Source organism: Schistocerca piceifrons, chromosome 2 (assembly GCF_021461385.2).
Source record: "Schistocerca piceifrons isolate TAMUIC-IGC-003096 chromosome 2, iqSchPice1.1, whole genome shotgun sequence".
Taxonomy (NCBI): domain Eukaryota; kingdom Metazoa; phylum Arthropoda; class Insecta; order Orthoptera; family Acrididae; genus Schistocerca; species Schistocerca piceifrons.
The window spans coordinates 136892001-136919654 of NC_060139.1; the positions used below are offsets into that span (position 1 = coordinate 136892001).

Below are 27654 nucleotides of genomic sequence, written 5' to 3' on the forward strand. Positions count from 1 at the left end.
CAGTTCAACATAATCTACCTCTTACAGTTGCAATTATACATGCAATGTTCACAATGGCATTGAATTCACTATATAACCAATATGCACCCACAATATGAAGACCAGTACCATGATCAGGCTACCCATCTCTGAGACAGTGTACCTAGTAAACAAGTACACAATTTCAGGAAGTTTGCGATCAGGCACTCAATTTACTGTATTTACCCATGTATAAGACACCCCTGAATATAAGACGACCCCCTTTTCTGAGAGGCTTCTTGAGTAAAATTTATTTTTAACGTATTCTTACTGAAAAAATTACAAACTGTTTATTGACAGGGTATATGCCTAAAGAGTTACTATTACACATATTCTAAACTGAAGTCATTTACTGGTTTTCCACATTTTGATAAAATAAGGAGACATAAAATAAGCAAAAGGAAATCGTTTAAATTAATTTTTATCTTCAGTGCCTCTTCTGTTTAGCCTGTCATCTGCGACATCGATATTTTTGATCACCATCATCGTAACAGGGCAGCTGTGAAACTTTTATCTTCATTGTCCCAAATATTGAGCTTTTTCTCCTAAACATGTTGCAGATTATTTTTTGAACACACAGTGGATTTTCCTTCTATACTTGTATGAGAATGTTACAATGTCTTTTGCTACAAAAACATATCATCTGCCCGCCACTCTCTCATTGGCTGTGTAACCAGCATCTGACACCCCATCCCCCACACCCACTCCTACCGTTTCCTCATACCTCACGGAGAATGTCGACACAATTGCTGCACGAAACACGCAAGTACGCCACTGGCCCCAGTCTGGACTTTAAGCATCTCCTGCAGAAATGTATGCTATTATTGAGTATTTTGCCAGTTTTAAAGGCAGTGTGATTCAGAAGACAAAAAGATTCACACAGACTGCAGTTTACAAACGGTATATGTTCATAAAAAGCCAAAGTTTAAAGTATAGATTCCCACGATTGGCAGCACGACAAAATTTACTGGCACAAATCTCTTCCCTCCCCACACTCATTATAGTTCTCAGCTAAGCTCGTGTCACTTTCTTCCCTCCAAGGCTTCCATAGAGCTGTGCTTAAGCAACAGTGAAAAAACAGATGGTTGCATATTGTAGGGTGCAGGTCATATGTAACAATAACAAAAACTAATATATAACTGAAAGATCACAATCACAATTCAGTCCAATTCTCAAACTTTTTTGCTCGTCCTGGAAATTACTGGAGTCTGATGGTACGATCTCCACAATGGGTCTTTCCTCTACAATTTATTCTTGCGGTAACAACTGCTATTAGTTTAATGTGTTTTTTTTCCATTTGTCAGACATTTAATTCTGGGTTTATTTCCTTTCTCGTTTCATCTGAATGTCGCCACCTTGTTCTAAAGCTGATTAAAAGCTGGCAATAACATTTTCCCTGGTATTCTAATACATGAACAGCTAATGAATTTTTATTTGTGAAGCACTGCGTAAATCATTAGTTTCTCATACCCAAATAAAATAACGACTAGGGTTCAGAATCGTGTAACAGTTTTTTAAGAACAAGATCTTCACCTTTGAATGTTATCTTCACTTACAAAGCAGAGTAAATCTATGTATACGGTATCCATACATTTAAGAGAACTTATACAGCAAACCAATTCCAATGCAGCAAAAGTCTGAGTAGATAAAGTTAAAAGTTGTTTCCTACTATGTTTCACAAAGCTGTCGATTTTTTAAGCAGAGCATTAGACTGCTGTAATGCCTAGTACATAGTTTCTCACATATCCATCCACTGCACTAGTGCCGCAAGTTAAATACCACGTATGTAGTACAAAGTTTCCCACATATCCATCCACTGCACTAGTGCCGCGAGTTAAATGCCATGTGAATGATCAATAAGGATCGATACTGTATCAAGCACTTCTGCGTATCAGGGAATCTCGAGCCCATTCGAATGAAGGTACTGGCTGCTAAGCTACACGCATTGTAATTCTCCAAAATAAGTTACACAAAACTTCAATAGCCAAAGCTTCACCCATAGATGTAAGGCGACCCCTATATTGATCAATTAAAAATTGATATCTCAGCAGCGATAGTTTAATCTGCAATTATAAGACAACCCCATATTTTTGAATGACGAATTTGGGACAAAACCTCATCTTATAATCGGGTAAATACAGTAATATTATCTTAAAGTTAATCTAACTAATCACACTCAAAAATTGCACAGAAAATGCATGATTCACAACATAACGTACAAAAGGAGTGGGTGGTGTATCAAAAGTCATAGAGAGCACTAGAGCTTAAAACACTGCTACAACTAGAGGTTCAACACTATACCGGGGCTGGTGAAACATGTCAGCTCGCATGCGGTTGGCTATACTGAGAGTGCGAAGTTGCAATAGCTGCCACCGCACACGCCCACAACTCCGAAGTATGTTTTGTAAATGTAAGCTACAATCAACGTTTATACATAAGTGCAACAAAGTACGTTTTTCTAACAATGGAGAACGACGACGGAGGCTAAGCGTTTGATAGTATATGAAGCCGAGAAATAAAAACACCCATAGTTAATGACAATATCTATGAAAATTCGTTCCAAATTCTTACCATAATAGCTGAACTTAAAATGTCATATAATAATGTAAATCTAAGCTACCAAAGAACACGCTATCCACACTCATGGAAAGAAATAAAGCAAAACATGCATAGCCCACCCGATTGCAGATAGAAAGAATTAATTCTTTATACATTTACACTTACCAATTTACGATGTCAATGGCACAATTCCATTCAGTTCACCTTCACTATCATTGGAATCGGTGCTGAAACCGTTTTCATCATCATCAAGAGAAATCATTAATTGCTCATTTTCATTTAGAATGCCATCTATAGTCTGTGCTTCACTTAGCAGTTTAGCAACAGGGTCTACCTTTTTCCCCCATGAGGTAGCGTCTACAGTAGCAAGACCTTCATGTAGCAGTCTTTCCACTTCTGTTATAGTAAAAGTCTTGTTGTTACTTCTAATGTACACCTTGACTTCACTCCAAACCAATTCAGTTGGATTGAAATGGCAGTGACACGGCGGTAGCCTAATTACCAAGTGACCGTGTCCAATTGAAATTTCATCTCCAACATATTTAGGCATCAAAAGTTTATTTTGTTTTACGGGCGAGTATAACAGCAGCTTTGTCATGCTCATGTCTGCAGCAATGTGTCTCATCTGCAACCAGTGCACCGTAGTTTCTTTACGGTCACTATCGGTGGGAGTTTTGTCTAAAATCATGTCATAGAACGGTGCATCGTCCATCGCAAACACTGTCTGAACACTAAACTGGGGCAACAAATTTTCAAACCACTGTAGAAACTGTGGGTGGTCCTATCTTCACGATAGTCACCACTTTTTTCGATTGAATAACTGAAAATCCTTCAGGCGAAAAGCAGTTTGAAGGTACTGCTTGGGCCACAATAAGTCAGGATCCTCTTCCTGTTCACTAATGGTTCAAATGGCCCTGAGCACTATGGGACTCAACTGCTGTGGTCATAAGTCCCCTAGAACTTAGAACTACTTAAACGTAACTAACCTAAGGACATCACACACATCCATGCCCGAGGCAGGATTCGAACCTGCGACCGTAGCGGTTCCAGACTGTAACGCCTTTAACCGCTCGGCCACTCCGGCCGGCCTGTTCACTAATGACCACTGCTATTCGGAGTACCATCTGTCCAGCATTTCTCAACTGATTCTCCAGCGTTGACCCAGGTTTCACCTAACCATATGATTGAGTATATGTCCTTTCCTACAATTCTGTGTAAGAAAATGGTACGAGCTGCAATAACACGAGCTTTTTAAAGGAACAGTTTTCGTCCATCTAATTTTTTAAAACAGAAGCCCATACTTTTTAATATCATCTTAAGTGACTTTTTCCCCTGAGAAAAGCTCACTTTCTTTTAAAGAAATTAGCAACTTTGCTATTGTGGGATATTCTTTTCTTTTGTAGTATCCGTATATGTGCCGACGAATTGCATCAGATTGGAAAGAATCAATATAACACACTGTTTCTCCCACAGGGGCTTTCTTCCACACTGTTTACTTCACTGTCTTAAGTCTCGAAGTAGCACCCCTTTCTTATAATTGTTCTTTCACTGAGGCCTAGAGTGTTCGAGGTACACTCTAAAACTTTAGCAGCAGGAATCGACACATGCCCATGAACAGAAACAAATTGTTTTTCTTGCTCATAACACTCTAGAGTCATCCGTAGAAATTCCAAGGCCTGACTATTTAATGACACTGCATGGCACAACAGATTGTTGCTTGGTGAACGACATAATTTTGGTGACTGTTTAACAAGCAGCAACACAAGGCATTCCCACACTAACGTACAATGTTTACACAGAAGCTGGCAACCTGGTAGCGTCGACGCAGGAACCGGCTTTTGTTCATTGCTATTACTTGTTCAGAAGACAGAGTGCCTCACGTTCCTCTCTTGTTTGATAGTTATATTACCAAATCTATGACGCTTGGGGAGTTACCTTGAAATGCCATGTTTCAGTGGCCCAGGTATAACAATACTTCAAACTGGGTTGATGACAGAACAACAATTGCACTACTACTGCTCACAGCCAATTATGAAGAAAATAATATCATCTTATTGAAATACTATGTGCTCAAAGGAAATTTTCAAGTAAATCGCAAACCTGAAAAGACACACAGCAAAAATTTAATTTAATAACATTGGAATATTAAGAAAATGAGTACACGTGAAATATCTCACCAAGCATTTTACGAAGTGTCCAACAACTTGATCAAAGAATGGGAAGAAGTCTGCTTTGTAAGTCAAAAAAAGGGAATGTACAATATCGGCAACTTTGCTCAATATATAAACATCTTCATTATTTTCATCAACAAGCTGCTCTTCTACCACCTGCAAACCAAGCATTTCAGTGTTATGATTGCACAATAATAGCACTCATCATTTCATTCAAGTTATGGAGAGTAATATTGCCATAAGCTCACCTCATCATAATCTTCATCTTTCCTCTTTTCTTGTCGTGCTGCTGCATTTTCGAAGTGATCCTTCATAATTTTATCAACAATACGGATTAGTTCACCCACAGTTTCTGCTGTCAAGTAGAAACTACCAAGAGTTTCTATGCACTGTTGAAACGAACACAGATTCAGTACACATAGCATGGGACATTAAAATATAGGAGGAAAATATGGAGTAAGAAATATAACTTACGCTACCAAAATAAGCACTGCGAAGTGTAAGAAACAGGGGCAATATTGGAAGCAGAAAGGAAATACTTTGCGGGAGGGGGGAGGGGAGAGGGGGCAAAAAGATAATGCTGAAAACACCTGCCACAAAACAAAAACCAGTTGGTAGTAAGAAGTGAGGCAATAGCCCCGTAACAAATTACTTTTCCAACCTAAAATCTCTATAAAGTAAGTAAATCTATCCTCCTCATAATATTGTCTTTATTCCATCCTCTGCAGCTAGACTCACAACTTGTGTTCAGTGCAGTCACATGTAACCCAAACATTAACATTTTTCATCAACGTAATATGTAACAACTTGGAAAGTTACTTAACCATTATGCAAACAATATTATGAAAAGGATAGACTACTACTCACCATAACAATTTCAAGTTGCAGGCAGGCATGAAAAGACTGCTGTGCCTGTCTGCAGCTCAACGTTATCTTTAAGGTGAGTAGCATTCTACCCTTTTCATAATACTATACTGTTTGTACTGCAACCTGGTCTTTTCATTATTTAATCATTGTCTAAAATTTAAGAAACATTTGGTGACAACAAAAATATTTATATACAATTTCAGTGAAGACAGAAATATGTCTACAAACCTTTGCCATTGAATGCATGTGTTCTGCCAGTACCTCGTTTTCAGGTTCAGTATCAATTGCTCTTAGTAGTTCAGGGTAGATGAATGACCACATATCTCTCAAGTACTCTGGGCCTATTCAAAACAACAAACATGCAGACAAGCATCACAACACCAATTTCGTGTACCAACCTCAAATTTCGCTAACAAATAACAGAGCATAATTTACCTAATAATTTCCATTTACTTTTTTTCATCTATGTAATACAATTTTTACTCATATGATCAAAAATGTGTGTTCTTCACAATACTTAGGTAATACTAATACATAACCATTGTGAAATCTCTATTTTAATGTGCCTGTTATCAAATCACACTAATAATATTAAATTCTAATGGTGAATCATGCAATACTAAAAATCACCAAACAACAGCTGAAACAATTGTTACGAAAGAGACCAGCATACATAGCTATGTGGATACACACTGAAATCCACACTTGCTTAAAATATCAACTTTTTGAAAACTATGGATTATCAACCCCAACCCACTGGCATGAAGTGCTGTTCTCTGAAGGAAGAAAATCAATTTGGCAATTGATTAGGGGATGGAGTATCGCAGATGCAAAAAGCAAAAATTTCTTTACCTGCTTGAAAATATTGTTCCTCAGGTCCCTGAGGTAATAACACATCTTGTATCCTGCAGCTATCAATTATACACTCCCTCAAACTGCACTATACCTGCCTCCACCTCACTATACTATCCTCCCCCTCTAACCGTGCTGCTCCCATCATGCGCAGTTGCCACTCACGAGGGAACTGTCAAACCTGACATTTCAATACCTGGCCTGAAATTTTTTTATATGGGAAGAATACGCCAAAAGAAACAAAATGTCAAAATTTTAGCAGCAAATATTTTTATAAATTATTGAAAATTGTCAAATTCCCAGTTTGCCAGGTGGCTGGAAAAATGTACACCCTACCATAGCTGTAGCAGATGGCACATGTGCAACATGACAGGAAAATATCTTTGATTCACAGCACATAGGTGAACGGATAACATGGCACAAAGCAAACTTAATTTGTAAAGCGAATTTCAGTTTCCACTGATAGCTTCACTGATACAGTTGTTCACAGTTACTATTCACTTGAATTTGCAACTCATTTAACATGGATAATAATTAGCAGTTGCCTCTGCAGTATCACTAAGTGTTAACGATGGGGTGAAACTGAATTAGTTTCCTTTTTGTTCTCCTCATATATGTTTGCTAATAGTATCTGTTTTTGGAGAGGTTATGTAGTTTCACAGTAATCTGGTATCCAATTAATTTTTCAACTTCACAAAGATGAAATAACAGGAACGTCGTATGTAATTGCAGTTGTCTATTTCTTATGAAGATCTACATGTGTGTTATTTATTTATTAATTTCTTGGACATTTATTTGAATGATTTCGACATTTCATTATAAATTGTGGAAACATTAGAAGACACAGGATGTAATTAATGTGATTCTGTGAAATGGGGTTTGAACAATGATTGTTGTGCTAATTAAAGTTCAGAGCACAAATACAGTATGTTCATGGCCCAAAGAAAACACAGAGGAATACCTTTCAGTAACAAAGATAATGCTGTAAATTTTTTAGTTAAAAAAAGAGGGAGAAAATGCTTAACTTTCAGCATTGCCGGTATGGTTTCGTAAAATTGAACTGAAGTATATGAATGGTACAAAGATTTACGCACAGTACAAAATATGCATCAAAATGAAACTACAAAAATTATTCAAATGAAAAACTATTCAAAAGATTTAGAACCACTTGTGAAGGTCAATATACTGTTAGTGAGGGAGGTCTATGAGACTAGGTCCTCTGAATTGAAAGTGAGATGAACATCATTGATTTCCAGGATTCTTTGAACTGGTTAAATAGTTTCAGAAAATTATACAGAAAAGGAAGTTACAAAATTACAAAGTTTACTTCCAGTACAAGTGTAGAGGGGATGTCATTGATAGGTATTACTATAGACAAATTATAGCTTCTTGGTATTCTCCAAAATGCTGTGCATAATAAGCCAGTCGGTCAAGTTTCGTGCAAGAACTGCAACCTGCACTTTTATCATTTTGAGCAGAAAAAAAGAGTTGCTTGTGCAGTCTATGAACTGCTTACAACAATATCAGTGATAACGATCAGTGGATTACTGTTTCTGCAGCTTTATGTCTTCAAGAATCTCAAGGCAAATTACGGCCAAAATTTAAAAACACTGTTTAGGTGCAACAATATTGTAACTGACATAGCAAAATCTGGAAAAACTGGAGAGTTGCAGAAAATAATTCATATTTGGACAGCATAAAGCATTTTGCAGGTAACTGTCAGACAAGACAATTTCCAATAGGTCTTTGTCGTTTCAGGTTTATCAACATAACAGTACTGTTAAACTTCAGTCATTTTTTGTACTGTCAGTTTCCTTCATCACATTTTACGAATTTCATCAAGTATGCCTGGTAAACTGCACAATACGCAAAACAGTGGCCACAAACATCTCTTATCCCATACTAATTCTGTCTAAATAACACTAGAAATCACTGTGAAGTGCCTGAATGCATTAATTTTTCTTTTATCGTGTGTGCCTTGTGTAAGGTAAATAAAAGGTGTTTCAAAATGAACATACTGGTTTTAAGGTGTTGTAGCATTTATTACGTTCAACTTCAATTGTAAAAAATACACCAAATGAAAGAGCAACTCAAGCAGTTCAATGGGAAGAGTATGGAATGACTAAGAGTAACTGTAGAATGTGTTGAACGAGTGAGAGTCTTTCACACATAGTCACAAGAAATCATTTCAGAAGTCTAATCGTGAATTAGCAGCTCCAGTGGAGTTTGTGTGGAATCTTTCAGGGAGACACTTACAACTACGTCCTTATCATGTACAGCGTTACAAGTTCTAATACCTACAGACTATGGTTTACATGCGAATTTAGCAAACAAAACGTTGCTGCATGACAACAAAGATTTTGTGGATGGTGTCGTCGTCTTCAGTAATATATCGACATTTCAAGTCAATGGAAATGTCAACACACACAATGTGCGCATCTGGGGATCAGCAAATCCCCAGGAGATGATACAGCTGCAACGAGACTCCCCTAAATTGAATGTGCCATAACCCCACACAAAGTTTTGGGTCTTCTTTTTCAGTGAAGCAACTGTAACTGGTGTTTCTTATCTTAATGTGCTAGAACTATGGCCCGTGCCTCAACTGGAAGAAGCAGAACAACAGAACTTTATTAGGCAGCAAGATAGTGTGTCGCCTCACTGGCATAACGCATCAGGTGACTGGTCAAACGACGACGTTCCCAATCGCTGGATTGGCCGCAGGGACCGGATGACAGACCATGTTGTGCGTGACCTCCACATCTGTACACAATCTGACGCCGTGTGATTTTTATCTTTGAGGGTTCATAAAGGATCATGTGTATGTGCCTCTGCTGCCAGCTGATCTGTCCAATTTTAGAAACAGTATTATTGTAAGTTACCCCTGACACATTGAGCTAGGTTTTGGAACAACTCTCATATCGACTCTGTGTGTGATCGGTGTTCCCAATGATTAACTGTTAGAAAAACTGTTTGTGTTACTCTTTCACACGATGTATAATTTATAATTGTGACGTGAATGTAAAACGTGCTACGAAGCCTTAAAACCAGTAGATTCATTTTGAAACACCGTGTATTTGTTTTCGTTACGCAATACATACTTCGCATTTCTGTGGTGACTACATGGGATTAACAAGGAACTGTTTCACTGACAGTAAAATATACACTATTCAAAAATCATAAGAACTGTGCTATAGGAATTTTTAAAAAGCATCTCAAGTCGACAGATTAAGAGTCCTGATTGACGGAACTCATCTGTAATATAACGTAATACACTGCCTTCATTTTCTTCTGCCAGTCATTCATGTAACAATTACATGTGCAACAGTTTAGGAGTCAATATGTGCTGCAAGTTATTCAAAAGGATTAATGATTTGAGACATTTCTGATACGGTGGGAGTGTTCGAACTTCACGTGTGTTCACTTTGCACTTCACGCTACGCAGCACTATTTTCTCATCATGGCTGTGTCTGCTTATTCACCGAACCACGCGCCAGGCAAAAATTGGTGTAGAAACCGCTGTCTTAAGTGGTTTTTCGTGTGGAAAAACTGAATAACCTAATATTTAAAAAAAATAAATAAATAAATAAAAATACTCGCAGCGTGTCTTTGTAGGTAAAATTTGGACACAGCATTTCATTTTCTGTATTCTTCCTGTCTGAAAGATTTCTGGATGGTTTCTGACGCGTCGAATTGGATCACTACCTTGTCAGTCCAGCTGCAGCAGCCAGACAGTGTTCATGTGCATGTGAGTTGTGTTTTGTGTGACTGCGTGTGTGTGTTTACTTCACAAAGCTAAAATGTTTAAGAGTCTTTGTTGTGTTTGTCTGCGACTATGTTTCTCTTATATGATTAGTGCAATATTGTCGCAGAAGAAGCTGAGTAGCACCATCATTGTGGTGTAGTGGTTATGGTACTAGATTGTTGCATGGAGGGTCACGAGTTCAAAACTCACCTGAACTGTAAAATTTTAATTTCTATCTTCGGTTTGAGGACATTCTAGAAGTATCCACAGGTGTCAAGAATCATTGTACTGGAATGTTCTGTAGCTGTTTATATACCGTATCCGCTAGGATCCACTATTTTACACAGCTCCAAGACTTTTGAATGTAGGATGATGCTGTTTATATACCGGAGGCAGTTTGCTTCGCATTCTTCTATGTGCAAGTGCTGAATAAACCATTGTTAAGTGAAGTTAGTGTTCATCATTCATCTACTTACACCTTCCTCTAGGTGACATTATTCTGGTGGAGGCGCTGGGTATTGGAACTTCAGATACCACATATCATCGACGACACAGTGGCTCCCATCAGGCCACGACAGAGCCGCCGTTTACATGGCGAGAAAGCTGAGTCAGAGACATATTCAACAGATCGCAATCTATTGGAGACAGAAGAAGAAGAAGAGAACTTCACGATGACAGCAACTGTGTGCCACCACATAAGACATCCTTCTGGGTTCTCCGGTGACTGGCCAAGATTGAAACAAGTGGCTGAAGTATATGAGCGTATAACCAAATTTAACAAATGGAATGACACCGTGTGTTTGGCTAACGTATTTTTCTACTTGAAGGGCACTGCCAAGCAATGGTATTAGAACAACGAGGAAAAGTTCGTAAGCCGGGACGTATTCCAGGTGGAACTGCGCAAGTATTTCGGCGACACATGACGACAGAAGTGCAAGGCTGAAGATAAATTAAAGTGTAGGGCACAGCGTCCAGGAGAAACGACAGCATCCTACATTCAAGACATCTTGGAGCTGTGTAAAATAGTGGATCCTAGAATGAAGGAGGAAGATAAGATTGCACATCTCATGAAGGGTGTTGCTGAGGACATGTATCAAGCCCTACTCCTGAAGGAGGTTTCAACAGCAGACGACTTCATAAAATGGTGCCAGTATATCGAAACAATTCATCAAAAAAGAATTACACGAAAGAAGTTTGAACAGCTACCAAACATCGTATTGATGTCTGCGATGGAGAAAGAAACTGATTTCACAAGTGTTCTTCGTCAGATAGTGAGAGAGGGAGTTCAGAAGACACTTGGATTGCACGGTGAATGAAAAACAGAGACGCTTCAAGAGGTCATAAGGGAGAAAGTGGAACAGAGATTGAACCCAATCTCTCGTCCTTCATTTCCCTTTAAAACGGTAAAAAAGTAGAGACCCAGGCGAAGTTACGTTCCTACAATGCCGCATGAGGAACCTGTTTGGGCACCAAGGAAAACCGATGCCTGGAGGGACCAGGATAACCAACCAGTATGTTTCCACTGCAGACAACCAGGACATGTAGTGCGCTATTGTCAAGAAAGACCGCGGATATTTGACGATGCCTGCGCCAGAAGACAGCAGACCGATCTTATGCGACGCCAACTCCGGGACGACGAAGATGAACAAGATAATGTGGGTGCAGGACGACATAGGCCACTATCACTGCAAGCTAGCCGCTGGAAAGGATGCTCCCCGAACATGCTGATCAAGGTCTCCATCGCTGTTTAGAAGCTCCAGCCGATCACTTAGCCACTGCAACCTGGGAAACTAAAGGATGCGACCTTCCTTGGAGATGAGGCCGCCAAAGAGAAAAATCCTCTGCCGTTGATCACTACATAAATGATAGGAAACTATGTCTATACCCTCATGGATGGCCGTCCCCAAGCTCTTGTGGACTCTGGAGCATCACATTCAGTCATTTCGGAGAAATACCGTCGCCAGTTGCAGAAAATTGTATTCATCGACAACAAAACATCTCTGCTGAAGGTGGCTAATGGGAAATATGTAAAACCTACAGGAAGATGTGTCATTCATGTGGGTATAAGTGGCCATATGCAGCCCTTAGAATTCATCGCCTTACAAGAGACTTCATTCTCAGATGGGACTTCTTGATAGCTTCTCAAGCAATTATAGATTGTGGTCACTCGAAGATAATGCTAGACGAGATAAGATACTCTGGACAGGAAGATGCACATCTGAGTGTGTGGAGACTGTGTGCTGGATGAAGTGATCATTCCAGCAGTCAGCGCGAGAAAGGTAGCATTCATGTATCATGCCATGCATCAACCCATGGATCTTCTAGTGGAATGTAAGAGAAGCACCACTGAAGAATAACTTGGTCATCCCAGCCTATGTTGTCTCATGTAAGAACGGATTCGGTGAATTGTGGATAGTTAACGGTCGCCGAGAACCGCAGATTCTCCCAAGACACATGTGCGTAGCAAATGCTGAGTCGTTAATTGCAGAACAGGTGAGCGCCGTAGAAACCTACGATTCTGAGTCTGTGGGTGAAATTAGTGCTACCACTATGACACAAGATCTTCTAGCTCTATCATCACCAGATCTCACTAAGGAACAACAGAGAAAGCTACTTGCCATTCTTCAAGAGTTCTCTGAATGCTTCAATCCACAGGTGAAGAGCAAGTTAGACAAATCAACGGTGAAGCACCGGATTGGCACTGGAGACCATCAACTAATAAGCCATAGAGCATACCATGGGTCAGCAACAGAAAGTCGAATAATTCGTGGCCAGGTAGAGGAATTGATGAAGAATGACATCATTCAGCCTTTGCAGAGCTACTATTTTTAAAGTGTCTCACTTCCTAGTCTAATTTCCTCAGCGTCAACTGATAATCTGACTATGTTGCAGTATCCCTGTTTTGCTTTCGTTGATTTTCATCTTATATCCTCCTTTCAACACACTGTCCATTCTGTTTAACTGCTCTTCCAAGTCCTTTGTTATCCGACAGAGTTACAGTATCAATAGCAAATATCAGAAATTTTTATTTCTTCTCCCTGAACTTTAATTCCTACTCCAGTATTTTTCTGTTTACTTTACTACTTGCTCAATGTACAGAGTGATTATCATCAGGGATAAAATACAACTCTGTCTTACTTCCTTCTCAATCACTGCCTTCCCCCCCTCCCAAACTCTTAACTGCCATCTGGTTCTGTACAAGTTGAAAATAGCCTATTGCTCCCTGCATTTCATCTCCGCTACCTTCAGAATTTTAAAGAGAATAGTCCAGTCTACACTGTCAAAAGCTTTCTGTAAGTCTACAAATGCTATAAATGTAGGTTTGCCTTTATTTAACCAAACCTACAAAGTGGGTCTTAACATCAGTATTGCCTTGCATGTTCTCCCATCTTCCTCTAGGTTGGGTTGTAACAATTTTTCATTTTTTGTTAAAGAATTTGTGTCAGTATTTTGCAACTCTGACATATTAAACTGATAGTTTGGTAATATTCCCACCTGTCAGCACCTGCTTTCTTTAAAATTGGAATTGTTACGTTCCTCTTGAAGTCTGAAGGTATTTCGCCTGTCTCATACATCTTGCACACCAGATGGAATAATTTTATCATGGCTGGCTCTCCCAAGGCTCTCAGTAGTTTCAACAAAATGTCATTCACTCTCATGGCCTTGTTTCAACTAATGAAGACACTCAGCGCTCTCTCAAATTCTTCTCACAGTATCATATCTCCCATCTCACCATCTACACCCTCTCCCATTTGTATAATATTTCAGTTAAGGTCACCTCCCTCGTATAGACCCTCTACATATTCTCTCCGCCTTTCCCTTCTTTGCTCAGGACTGTTTTCCCACCTAAGCACTTGATATTCATACATCTGGTTCTTTTTTCTCTAAAAGCCCATTTAATATTCCTGTAGGTAATATCTACATTTCCCCTACTGAAATATGGTTCTAAATCCTTACATTTGTGCTCTAGCCATTCCTGCTTAGCCATTTTGCACTCCCTGCCAATCTCAATTTTAGACTTTTTATTCCCTTTTACCTGCTTCATTTGCTGTGTTTTCAAATTTTCTCCTTTTCTCAATTTAATTCAATAGCGCCTGTGTTATCCAAGGATTTCTACTGGGCCTGGTCTTTTTACCTATTTGATTCACTGCTTCCTTCACTATTTTATCTCTTAAAGCTACCCAATCATCATATACTGTGTTCCTTTCCCCTGTTCTAGTCATCCGTTGCCTCTGAAACTTCCAACAACCTATGGTTCTTTGAACTTATTCAGGTCCCATCGCCTCAATTTCCTACCCTTTTGCTTTAATTTACAGTTCATGACCAATACATTGAGGACAGAGTCCACATGTGCCCTGAAAATGTCTCACAATTTAAAATTTGGTTCCAAAACCTCTGTCATACCATTATATAATCAATTAGAAACCTTCCATGCCTCCAGATCTCTTTCACATATATAACCTCCTTTCACGATTCTTATACCATGTGTTTATGATGAATAAATTATGTTCTGCACAAATTTCTTCCAAGCGTGGCTTCCTTTCGTTTCTTTCTGCCAGTCCAGATTCACCCACTATTTTTCCTTCTCTTTCTTTCCCTGCTACTGAATTCCACTCTCCCATCACAATTAAATTTTTGTCTTCCGTAACTATCTGAATAATTTCTTTTCTCTCATCATACAGTTCTTCAATCTCTTCTTCATCTGGAGAGCTAGTTGGCATATAAAATAGGCATGGGTTTTGATAATGCGTTCACTAAGCTGTTTATAGTATTAAACACACTCCTGCTTTACCCCTATTTCATTTTGTATTTATGACCCTGTATTCACCTGACCATAACTTGTTCCTCCTATCAATGACGACATCCTCCCGAGTAGCCCCTACCAGGAGATCCGAGTGGGGGACTATTTTACCCAAGATGATGCCAGCCACCATCATCATTTAACCATACCATAGAGAGCATAATCTCAGGAAAAACTATGGGTGTGGTTCCCCCTACATTTTAGCTGTTTGCAGCACCAGCACAGCAAGGCCATTTTGGTTGATGTTACAATGCCAGATTGGGCCATCATCCAGATTACTGCCCCTGCAACTACTGAAATGGCTACAGCCCTCTTCAGGAACCAGATGCCTTTCAAAATCATATGAGTAAATGATAGACCAAGGTGCGCTGGATGCCAGGCACTTTGTGAAACAAGGGTTTTTCCCCCTCAAGAATATGAATCCCCCCCCATAGATCCGGGCTGATGTGCATGCGTGAATCTGGCAGGTTGGCGCAGGAGTAAAATTTTTCCCGGTTGCTGCTTGTTGCGACTGCTTACACAGCCAACGACCACATTTCTGTAGCGAGAAGCGGGAGAAGGTACTACTCATCTGCGACAACTGCGCATGCGCCTGCTCGTAACAGCCAAAAAGAATCTAAATGTCAACAGTTGTGACATCATGCTCATCAAGGCAATTTGTTGTTATGAAGCATTGCATAGTCTCCCTAAAGCCTTTGATACATTTTGCTACTGGCAGATGCTTGTATGAGCAGTGTCTTTTGTTGTTGTATATGGCGCATTTCCTTTGCAATTTAAGTTCTATTTTCGTTTTTTTTCCCTCTAGTTCATGTTTTATTGCTACAGTATTATTCTGTTCTTACCAGTCAAAATTATAAAAAATTAACTGAAAACTAAAACAATGAAACATTCCCGGAATTCTAAAAAAATTCCCGGATTTTTCAAGGTTTTCTCCCAGATGAAAAGATTTCCAGGTTTTTCTCCGATCTCCCGATTGTTCTGGGTCGTATACACCCAGAATTTGACATGTTGATTAATTGCACGTACACAAACTGAATGTGATCCAGAAACACCAGCTGTACTACACCATTTCCGCCTAAGCTCACAAAATTTTGAGAAGCTTAGTTCATTTCCATATCGCTTACAATAAGCAATGAACATTTCTTTAAGGTTACAAAGGAGCAGGTGTTTCTCCTTGTGAATCTTTCCTCATTTATTCTTCCTGCAACACAATCCTTTTTGGCTGTGCACGAACGAGAAAACATCATCTTCAATGAAAGTGAGGACATTTCGTTTTATTTCCATCAATGAGCTTTTTCCCCTTTTTGGTTTGCAGGTGTTGACAAAATCCCATATTCTATCTTCAGTTTCCTAGCCTTCTTCACCATGTCAGTTGAAACAGCGAACTCTTTACCCATTTTTTCAGTAGCGCAGCTATTTGTGCGAGGGTCAAAATTTGAACTTTACTGCTATTGCTTGAAGTCTGAAGTTTAACCCGCGAGCGGGCGTGCCTGTGTATAAAGTGCGCCAACAAAAAATAAAACTATTTTGCACGGTTCCATTTTTGTTTCACAACTACACACCTGTACCTATTCGTTCATTATTGCTTCAGGTGACACAATGATAATTTGTGTTGTCATACGTCCAAGAGAGCAGCAGTGATATAAAATACAAAGCGAGCTAGGCAGAAAAAATGACCCAGATTATGGGCTAGCAGCCTAATGCCACATTGAGACATTTGTCTATGAGATAATTAGTGAGCAAATTGAGATAATTAGTGAGCAAATAAGGAGCTGGATGGGATGTGATGCCACTGCACTGCTTGATGCTTCTAGTTGGTCATTACTGTCTCTGTAACACCTGTCCTTGGCAACAGGGTGTTGTACTGAAAATTTATTTCATTACTGTTTAATAAAACAGTGGTGTAGCTCATATTATGTAAGTTAATTTTCTTGCTGTTTAAATAAACTACGATTAAACTGTGATTTTGATCATACATAACTCACTTTAGCAACATCAGTGATTCTCCAAGTGATGATAATGAAGTGTTAGCAAGCATCAACAACACCTACGTCTTCAGTGGATAGCGATTCTTGCTAATCCTGGTGGGATGATTCTTTTGGGGCATTTCATGTCTACATTTGGTACATATTTTCTGACCAAGTTTGAAAACTTTGTTAGTCAGTAACTTCAACGTATCAGACACTGCAGTGTTTACTGGTGTTCAAGCCTTCGGTTATGTTTATCTTTACCGAATGGTTTGCACAAATTGTGCAGGAATTGAAATTTTGCCGTCAACAAGGCATTCTGGTATGAACAAATTTGGGCATCTTCAGAAAAACCAAGCCCAGGCCTAAAGTGAAGAGGCTCCTTATCAATTGGTGACATTTCCTTAACTGAATGTAGTTCCCTCTGGCCACGATAGAATGGCAATGACTTCAGACAAGATTCAGTATTGATTTTATATAAAATATACAAATTAGGCTATCAAAACATATTTTTTTAGTGCTTACCTACAGCTAAAACAATGATTACTGAGTATTCAAAAACTCGATACTCAACCCTAAGATTGTTCAGCACAAAAGACTGGCAATGCGAAAATTGCCAATAATGAAAGCAGCAACTGAAACTAGTGATTCAGCATGTATATCACTGCTGTGAGGATAGAGCCTTAAGAAACTATTGCTGCTTTAAAATACCAATGGAAACGGAGTGACAATGCATTGTAGGGTAAAAAGCTTCTAAAGCAACATAGCATTCTTCTAGATTTTACAATCCTCACAGCACTTTCTGAGGTTTTATTATATTCAACGCTGTAAAAAATAATGTAAAAACACTTCTTATTAGCGTAGTTACTTTCCCTAAACCACAGGAAAATCTTATAATATTAAAAGACACTACAATTATACATTTTTTGATTTACAAACTTCAAAATTGTGTTAATTTTTGTATTTATCAGTAAACCATTTTCCCTACTTTGATAGGTATTCTTACTCATCAATATGCAAGATCCAGAAATTAAACAATATAGCTTTGAAAGCTTGAAGGATGCTCTATCCAGCTGTGGCAAGGAAAAAAAGGATTGAAGAAGACAGCTGAGATATTGTCACCCAAAAGTAGAAAATTTTGGCCAAATTTGCAGATACATATCTTTTCATCTGAGCATCCTGTACTAACTAAATTTGACTGATATATAGACATCACAGGTAGTAATAGCCATCTGAAGTTTTGGCGTGATTGGCTCATATGAAAAGTAGCTGCGGTTGGTCAAACCATGGCTCTTAGAATAGTGCTACAAATATTTTAGCCACTTTAGAGGCTTGAATATATAGTTAGATATGGCTAAATCCCTAACTTTTGCCATTGTGTGATTCAACATCAAAATTTTTCTATGTATATTAAAGCAAATGACGAAATGTTTGCTAGAAGTTTTAAAAAAAGCCTAGCAAAGTTGGCACATCTGCACCTTCGTACACGATGCGGAGGTGAGCACCTCTCTTTAAAATCTCCTAAAAATTCAACCACTGAAGATACTGGGCTAAATTAGGTATATAATCATCAAAGACCATGTAGAACCTTCACACCAAATTTCATTAGGTTTGGAGATGGTGAAGTGTGGACACTTTTTACTATTGGTCCCTCTGACGTGGAATGAGCCAACTGAAGTCCCCCCCCCCCCCCCCCCTCCTCACTCTCTCACACACATTCATGTTTTATTGCTGCAGTATTATTCTGTAATCAGAGTCATTAAGGTAGTTTGTAAGCTGTTATCCCAAGCAAAAAGTGAAGGTAAATGGGGGCACTCACTGAGGATCCACCACCCTTAGCATGAAGTCTGGAATAATGGAAGGTAGATTCATCTTGACAACTTTCTATATCCTGAAAAAGCCCATCAAGGTGAACAGCTTTGGATTATTTCTCTATTTAGTACGTTCTTTAATCCCCATTACCATGCTTTCCCATTGTCAGTATTTTTTGAGAACAGACTATGAGGTGTCACTGAAGTTCAGCATCCCCTTTTTGTTTTAAAAAGTCATCCGTAAAACTACAGTATAACTGCACTTTTACGTTCCCGGAACTAACGTTTTCCCACTGGTTACGACATTTTTTTCACTCCCTTCAGATTTCCTATGTTCAGAATGTCAATTCACACCTATTTTTACTTTAACAGATCAGTAATTTTTCCACGATTTGCATTTTATGAATCAATGTTCGTGGAGGGGAAAAAACTGGCATATTGACATAAAATGATGCATGCACTGTGTATGCCTTCAAGTAGTGTTTATGTAAGTTACACAGTTAACGGTGCTCCACACTGCAAATCTCAAGTCAGAACAAATTGTGATTTGTATCCTGCCACTGCCAACCCCAACTTGGTGTGGTCGCTGATGGGAGTAACTGTTTCGATAGAAGCCAAAATAACGTGCAACTTCTGAGGAACATTCATTTGTTTCGAGTCTATACCAACTTTATCATTCAGTACTGTGCGCTACAAGAAGTAGTACCCTTACTTTATTGTACCCGCATCGTTTCAGCGTTAATTTCACCCTGTGATGAAGATCACATACAGAGGATATCCTTTCACAGTATTTGTAACTTGCTAATATATGGTAGATTCCTTTATGGTTCGTATAAGCATTGTACAGTATTGTTTGCTATCTAAGGTTAACAACGTTGGCAACGCTCACAAGCCTGTTCCTACAACCAAAGTGAGTCGATTTAAATCGATACAGCTACTTTAAACAACTGCCGTGAGAAGAGTTGTGTTTGTGACTTTCTTTGTGTGTACTGTTTAGCACGTTCATAGCCTTGTGTGAAGTGATCAAAGTCCGTGGTTGTTTCTTTCAAATAATTTTCTGTCACAGATTAAGATGGAAAACGCCGTTACTATCAAAAGAGACAGGGAAACCCTTTCTATGGAAGAAATGGAAAAATTCTGGAAAGAGTTGAAGCTCGCAGTGGAACACACGTTGCATTAGCACAGAGTTTAGGAATACCCATTTCTACGTTGAACACTATCATGAAAAACAGACTATTTTGGAAAGTGTAACCAAGAGTGGGCCAAATTCCAAAAAAAGAAATATGCCAGCTATTCGAAATATGCAGAACTGGAAGAAATTACTGTTTCAGGCAGCACGTGCACTGCATATTCCAATAAACAGTGTGATGTTGCGCGAAAAGGTGCTTAAAGTTGCCAATGTACTTGGGAGTGAGGACTTTACAGCATCTAATGGGTGGATTGATAGATTCAAGAAGCAGTACAATGTAGTGTATAAAACTGTATGTGGTGAAGAAAACAGTGGGGCATAAAATCTGTTATGGAATCACAGAGTGGTAGGTTACAAGAATTTTTGAAACAATATAAACAGAAGGATATCTTCGACATTGACGAAACAGATCTCCTTTTCAGCGTATTGGCACATAAAACACTTGCCTTTAAAGGCGAAAACTGCCATGGAGGTAAACACGATAAAGTTCGCCTGACAGTAATGTTAGGTAAGAATGTGGATGGTTCCGAAAAAATTAAACTGTTTGCGATTGGCAAATCCAAAAAACCTCTGTGTTTTAAAAACATAAAACACTGCCACAAACTACAGTGCCAACAAAAAAGTGTAGATGACGTCGGAATTATTCAAGAAGCAATTACATTGCCTTTATGCAAGAATGGGTATTCATAACAGAAAAATTCTCCTGTTAGTGGATTGTTGCCCTGTGCATCCCAGAAATGAGCCTATGTAATGTGCAATTAGAGTTTCTACCACCAAACTGCACAAGCAAATTACACCCTTTTGGATTTGGGTATTATCCATGCCTTGAAAACGCACTATAGGAAGGCGACTGTGCAAATGGCATTAACTTTGATGGAAGTTGGGAAATACCCAGCCTCCTTTAAAGTGCTAATTTTTATGCTTTGCATTATATTGCAAAGGCATGGACAGAAGTTATGCTTCCGAATAGCGGGATTCATTGAAGCCAACAACTGAAATGGATCTGATGCACCAGATGCGAGTGTTAGTGGCAACGGTGAAAAACTGCTTGCTTCATCATGGGAAAAGCTGCAGGTCCAGCATCCGGTTCACGATTTCTTACACACTGACGACGATGTTGTCATTGTGGAAAGTGTTTCTGTTCATGATGTGATCGACTTTCACGCACAAGAAAACACAGAAAGTGGCAGAGACAGTGATGAGGACAATGAGGTTCCCTCACTTGCAGTTGTTAATGCAGCAGTGGAAACAATTAAAAAATATATATTTCAGCTGCAGAAAAGTTTTCATTGTGTTTATGAACTCGAAAATCACAATGAAAAAATTCACCAGAAAAAATTATAACTATCTACAATTTTGGATTTTTTTGTTAAAAAGTAGTAACTACTGTACCCACTTGTTCACGTCACATTTATAGACCAACCAAACTAAAGGTCAGTATAATAAATATAAACGGCATATTAAGTTTTGTAGATGTGTGCTTGAAATGCTTAAGTGTAGTATGGTTTCCTTCCCTGTAATCTTGGTTGTGGTACAGGCCGATCTCTATTGTAACCCCGATGTCTACATCGATTTGAAAGTGTCAATTTGTCTGGGAGCTGACTAAGCGAGTGAGTTTGAAATAAAGGCTGCAGTGACAGACTAATCTGTAGTGTATTGCCATATTTAACGCACTCTGAAAATTTCACACACCTATATACGCAGAATCAAAAACAGCATGATAGGTGGCCAGTACTGTATACATCAGCTGACGTCACTTTCGCAGGAAAGTTACACTGAAAATGGAGTTGAGAGAGATCTTTAATGGCGTATACTCTTGACCCGCACTTTTCATATGCATGAAGTATAAATACTAAAACTGCCATTTGCATCACTTCAGCTTTGCAAGCACATAAATCAACGTGATGGCTGCATGGTATGCATTATTTTTAATGCGATTTGTTGTGCTAAAGTGTTGATGAATGTTATGTCACCTGCTAAACATAGCACTAAATTCAGGTTACCCTTTATTAAATTATAAACATTCCTTGACGAGTATTTTGTTGCCTATTATCTACATATATCACACAAAACTATGAAAATGGAAAGGTGGTCCCATACATAACCAATAAAACTTAAAAAAGCATTTCCCACATTTTACATTTTCCCGCACTTTACGCCTTTTTTTTTTTTTTTTTTTTCAAGACCCTTGAAAAGTGTAAAAGTAGGGTTTTACTGTACTTCAGAAGCATACATCACTTCTGCATACAAGTAGGTTATAAGGGACAGTCAAATGAAAATGAGACAGGTGAAGAAAAATAAGTAAACTATTTGTAATTTCAAAAGTAATTGTTGTAACTGTTTATACATTTATCCCACTGTGATACAATTGGTCAATGCCTTCATGGAAGAAGGTTTGCAGTTGCCCATGGATACGTGATTGTATGTACTTAGGCATGCACCTCTTCGTTTGAAGCAAATCAGGGCCACGAATGTCTTCCTTCAGGACTCCAAAAATATGGAAATATCATGGTGACAGATCAGAATTGTATGAAGAAGGTTTAAAGGACTTCTCAGCGAAATTTCTACAGTGTAGGCTAAACAACCTTGGCAATGTAAGCAGGCATTATCCTGCAACAGAATGATTCAGTCCATCGACATTCCTGGGCATTCGAACTCTATGGCACACTTCAATTTTTACGAAGTGTCTACATCCTACTGAGAGTTAATTGTGGTGCTGTGTTAGAGAAAGTCAATGAGCAGTGAGCCCCTGCCAACAACGAAAAATGTCATCATGACTTTCCCAGAGTTAGAGTCCCGAATGTTCCCCATCACCATGCAAGTGCCATATTTTTGGAGCCCTGCAGGAAGACATTTGTGGCTGGCAATTTGCTTCAAACAAAGAGATACGCACCTGGGTACAATCACAGTTCTATAGGCAAGTGCAAATATTCTTCCATGAAGGCACTGACCACGTTGTCTTTCAGTGGGATAAATGTGTGTGTGATGGTGATTACTTTTGAAATAATAAACAGTTTACTTACTTTTTTCCATCTGTTTCGTTTACATTTGCCTGCCCCTCTTACATATCCGATATGTTTGCACCTGGACATAAGATAGGGTAAGATATATCCACTAGCATCTAAGCACAAAACGAAGTGTTCCAATAGCAAAGCTGAATAATGTGTGCATGATAAAACATAGTAATTACAACATCTGTACAACAAAATTACCAATGTACAAAATAATTACCTTTTATCTTGGCACACTCTAGAAGATATGGGAGGCTTTCAGCAGCAGCTGTTCTCACTCCATCATGAAAATAAAATTTCAGCATTGGTACCATGAGCCTCACTACTTCCTCCGCATAGTCCGCAAAACCTTCTTTTAGTTCACGGGCATAGCACACTAACATTTCACAAGCAGTGGCCTTATCTTCCAGACCTGAAACATAAAATATAATGATGTACCAACAATTCGCTTTGAACAAAACTGAATCATTCCCACAGTAACTTCTAACTGGATTTTTGTTTTCTTTCATAACCCTAACAAAGACTGTCACCAGGAAAGATAGGAATTACAATTTTATAAACTATGCAGAACCAATAGGTGCATACATAAAAACAAATCATATTCAAAATAAAAAAAGTTTGACTAAATCTGCATTTTCTTTCTTTGGATTTTGCAATTTGTTAGGTATCAAACCTACTCAGGCAACAAATTTAATTGTTTAAAGTCATTGTTATCACCATTGTTATCACCCCCCCCCCCCCCAAAAAAAAACTGATACAAAAAATTAGCCTACTAATACTGGTACATTTTTACATAATGAGAACCTTAACTCTAGTGCTCATTCCTTCACCGAAGACATACGATCATTGCACCTGCAGGCATGATTTCACACTTGCAGGTCCTTGAATATCACCCTGCGAAGGCACTATTTCATTTAGCTTTTAGAAAAGAAGGAGATAATGCAGTACTCCACCTGTCAACAAAGCCATCACGAGCTTTATGTGAGTGAAGTCTCTCCTCTTTGACTGCAATATAAACAGTTCTTATCATCAAAGGGTTCTGACAGTACTAGATATCCATTGCCCTAGCAGGTAGTAAGGATAATGTATTCTGATAGGAGGATGATGAAAATAGTGACATTGATGAATGAAATACCAATAGTAAAGTTAACAGTTGTAGCGATGCAAGGGGGTACCAAATTTGTTATAAAAGTCAGTAAATTACTCAACTGACAGTATTTTTCAGTAAAGGTATTTCGTTCATTCCAAACAAGTATCAATTCCTGAAGTCAACATCTAGACACAAGTTGACTGCAATTTGAAGACGTTTTAGCAAACTAATAGTTTCTTTCAGGCGATAAGATTTTACTGACTACGAAATATAAGTTCTTGAAAAGTTTATTCAGAATAGGAAATGTTAATTAGTAATTGCAGGCCATAATTTATCTGTTTAATATAAAGGTGTTTTGAATTTTGTGCACATGAAAAAGTGTGAATTTATGTGCGGCTTTTACTCTGAGACTAGTTATCACAGACTGCAAAAAGTGCGCATGAACAGTTCGCTGACCTACACGGTGAATTTTATGTTTTGTGATTTTGACCCAAATGGAGACAAATCCAGTTTCATTTAGGTTTTACGCGAGATCGACACATCACGTTATTACAATAGAGTTGTTAAGCAAATTTGGGAAAACTGAAACCTGCGCACTTGATTTGAAATACATTACACACTAGTACCTGATCGAGATGTCCAGTGAATCGTGAACAATAGTTGCAAAACTTCTGAACGAAGTTGGAAATTAATTTTGAGACAAGTGCTGATTTTGACAAAAATGAACCGAAAGTTTATTCAAAATATCGAGGTTCTGTTTTAATTAAGATACACATCACCTTGTTGAGCACGTTGCATAGCAACACTGTAATGCAGATTAATTAATTCATTAAAACAATTTGCGACATAGTAAGTCTCATTACACATACAAACTGTTAAACGAAATTTGCTGACCGCATGAGAGTGATTTTATTTCCAGAAATGCCAATAAACCAACGATTTGAAAAGTTAAATTACTAACTGTTGTGTAACTTCATTGCTTGTCCCATGCCACTGCTGAACGTGTTGTATCGTGTCTCTTCACAAGAGATCTCAAGAAGCCAGGATAAACAAGGAACAGGAAGAAGATTAAAGAAGAGGCATCAGTATACAGTGACATCATAAAGACTGATTACAAGGCTGGCAGGACTGTGCAATTTACAACACGAAAATGTTGTTAATGAGAGTGACTATTAGGACACGTTTATGTAAATGGGCAAGATGATAACTATTTTGCAGCGAGTCTTTCCCCCTTTCCTATAAAAATAAAGGGTGTAGCTTATCTATGGACTATATGGTTGTATTATAGCGAATGTGTGTGATTTGGAGTTAAATTCTCCATATTACATAATATGAGAGATGTATTTACAGAATGTAGTCATGAATTAACTTTGGAACATTTATGCAATTTCCATCTATAAGGAACTACGGTGCACAGCCAATTGTGTATGTAAAAGTGCAGTATTTACATCAGACTATCTAATTTTAAAAGACTTTTATGACTTACCAGATGTACGGATACCAAAGTTCTGCTGTTCACCAAGGTAAACAAACTGCCAATCAATATCACTCTCAATGCCCTGCATATCTTCATTATCCAACAACGCTACCTCTGGTTTCATGCCAGCAGTCTTCATAACAGGACCCATTACAAGTGGCAAGTACTGTTCAAACTGTTTTCCTGCAAAATAATCAAGAGTGTTTTGTTGAACACAATATTTAAAAGCTGTCAAATGCAGGAGTAACTCGTAAATTACCATATTCCCAAGATGAGTTACCACAGTTACGATTCAACATCAATTTTAATTTGTCCTCTGAACTTCGACACTATTCACATTTGTGAATATCAAAAAGGTTTTATGATAATGGAAATTTCAGGATGGAAACAACACCCAAAACACGGGATGTGCAACCACTCATTTATCGTATTGCTGTGGCACATAGGTATACTCAATAAATCATAAATGACCCCTGGTTTTTCACTATTTGTTCTTCCCATGTTTTATAGTGGATTTTGTGTGTGTGTGTGTGTGTGTGTGTGTGTGTGTGTGTGTGTGTGTGTGTGTGAGAGAGAGAGAGAGAGAGAGAGAGAGAATATTGGTCACTGGGGAATCGTGTATATCAGCACCCAGTCAGCTCCACAGTTGAACCTCACTACATTGCCAATACTGAGAATGGTTGCCTTCAACTACATGAAAGGTGTAAAGAAATTAGTAAATACAGCCACACAGCCTGTTTTCTCAACAAAAATGTAGAACCCATTCTCACAGCTCCCCCCCCCCCCCAAAAAAAAAGAAGAAACTGCAGTCAAATAATTGTTTCAAGATAGCAAAAATAATCTCCCCCAAGAACCATGGACCTTGCCGTTGGTGGGGAGGCTTGCATGCCTCAGCGATACAGATAGCCGTACCGTAGGTGTAACCACAATGGAGGGGTATCTGTTGAGAGGCCAAACGTGTGGTTCCTGAAGAGAGGCAGCAGCCTTTTCAGTAGTTGCAGGGGCAATAGTCTCGATTGACTGATCTGGCCTTGTAACAATAACCAAAACGGCCTTGCTGTGCTGGTTCTGCGAACAGCTGAAAGCAAGGGGAAACTACAGCCGTAATTTTTCCTGGGGGCATGCAGCTTTACTGTATGGTTAAATGATGATGGTGTCCTCTTGGGTAAAATATTCCCCCATTCGGATCTCCGGGCGGGGACCGTTACCAGGAGAAAGAAAACTTGGGTTCTACGGATCGGAGCATGGAATGTCAGATCCCTTAAACGAGCAGTTAGGTTAGAAAATTTAAAAAGGGAAATGGATAGGTTAAAGTTAGATATAGTAGGAATTAGTGAAGTTCGCTGGCAGGAGGAACAAGACTTTTGGTCAGGCGAATACAGGGTTATAAATACAAAATCAAACAGGGGTAATGCAGGAGTCGGTTTAATAATGAATAAAAAAAATAGGAGTGCGGGTAAGCTATTACAAACAGCATAGGGAATGCATTACTGTGGCCAAGATAGACGCGAAGCCCACGCCTACTACAGTAGGACAAGTTTATATGCCAACTAGCTCTGCAGATGACGAAGAAATTGAAGAAATGTATGATGAAATAAAAGAAATTTTTCAGAGAGCGAAGGGAGATGAAAATTTAATAATCATGGGCGACTGGAATTCGGTAGTAGGAAAAGGGAGAGAAGGAATCTTAGTAGGTGAATATGGATTGGGGCTAAGAAATGAAAGAGGAAGCCGCCTGATAGAATTTTGCACAGAGCACAACTTAATCATAGCTAACACTTGGTTCAAGAATCATAAAAGAAGGTTGTATACATGGAAGAAGCCTGGAGATACTGACAGGTTTCAGATAGATTATATAATGGTAAGACGGAGATTTACGAACCATGTTTTAAATTGTAAGGCATTTCCAGGGACAGATGTTGACTCTGACCACCATCTATTGGTTATGAAGAAACTACAAAAAGGTGGGAATTTAAGGAGATGGGACCTGGATAAACTGACTAAACCAGAGATTGTAGAGTTTCAGGGAGAGCATAAGGGAACAATTGACAGGAATGGGGGAAAGAAATACAGTAGAAGAAGAATGGGTAGCTTTGAGG

At 38.7% G+C, this 27654-nt stretch overlaps 1 protein-coding gene across 1 annotated transcript in view; it reads right to left on the reverse strand.

Annotated features, from left to right (window-relative positions):
* The window catches only part of LOC124775017 (importin-5), a 171135-nt gene that overhangs the window by 34814 nt on the left and 108667 nt on the right, over window positions 1–27654 (reverse strand). The window contains exons 14-18 of the mRNA XM_047249777.1: window positions 25565–25738; window positions 23209–23400; window positions 5844–5956; window positions 4997–5137; window positions 4755–4904 (exon numbers count right to left, since the gene is read on the reverse strand). Coding sequence (XP_047105733.1) covers window positions 4755–4904; window positions 4997–5137; window positions 5844–5956; window positions 23209–23400; window positions 25565–25738 — 770 coding nt within the window. The remainder of the gene's footprint in view (window positions 1–4754; window positions 4905–4996; window positions 5138–5843; window positions 5957–23208; window positions 23401–25564; window positions 25739–27654) is intronic.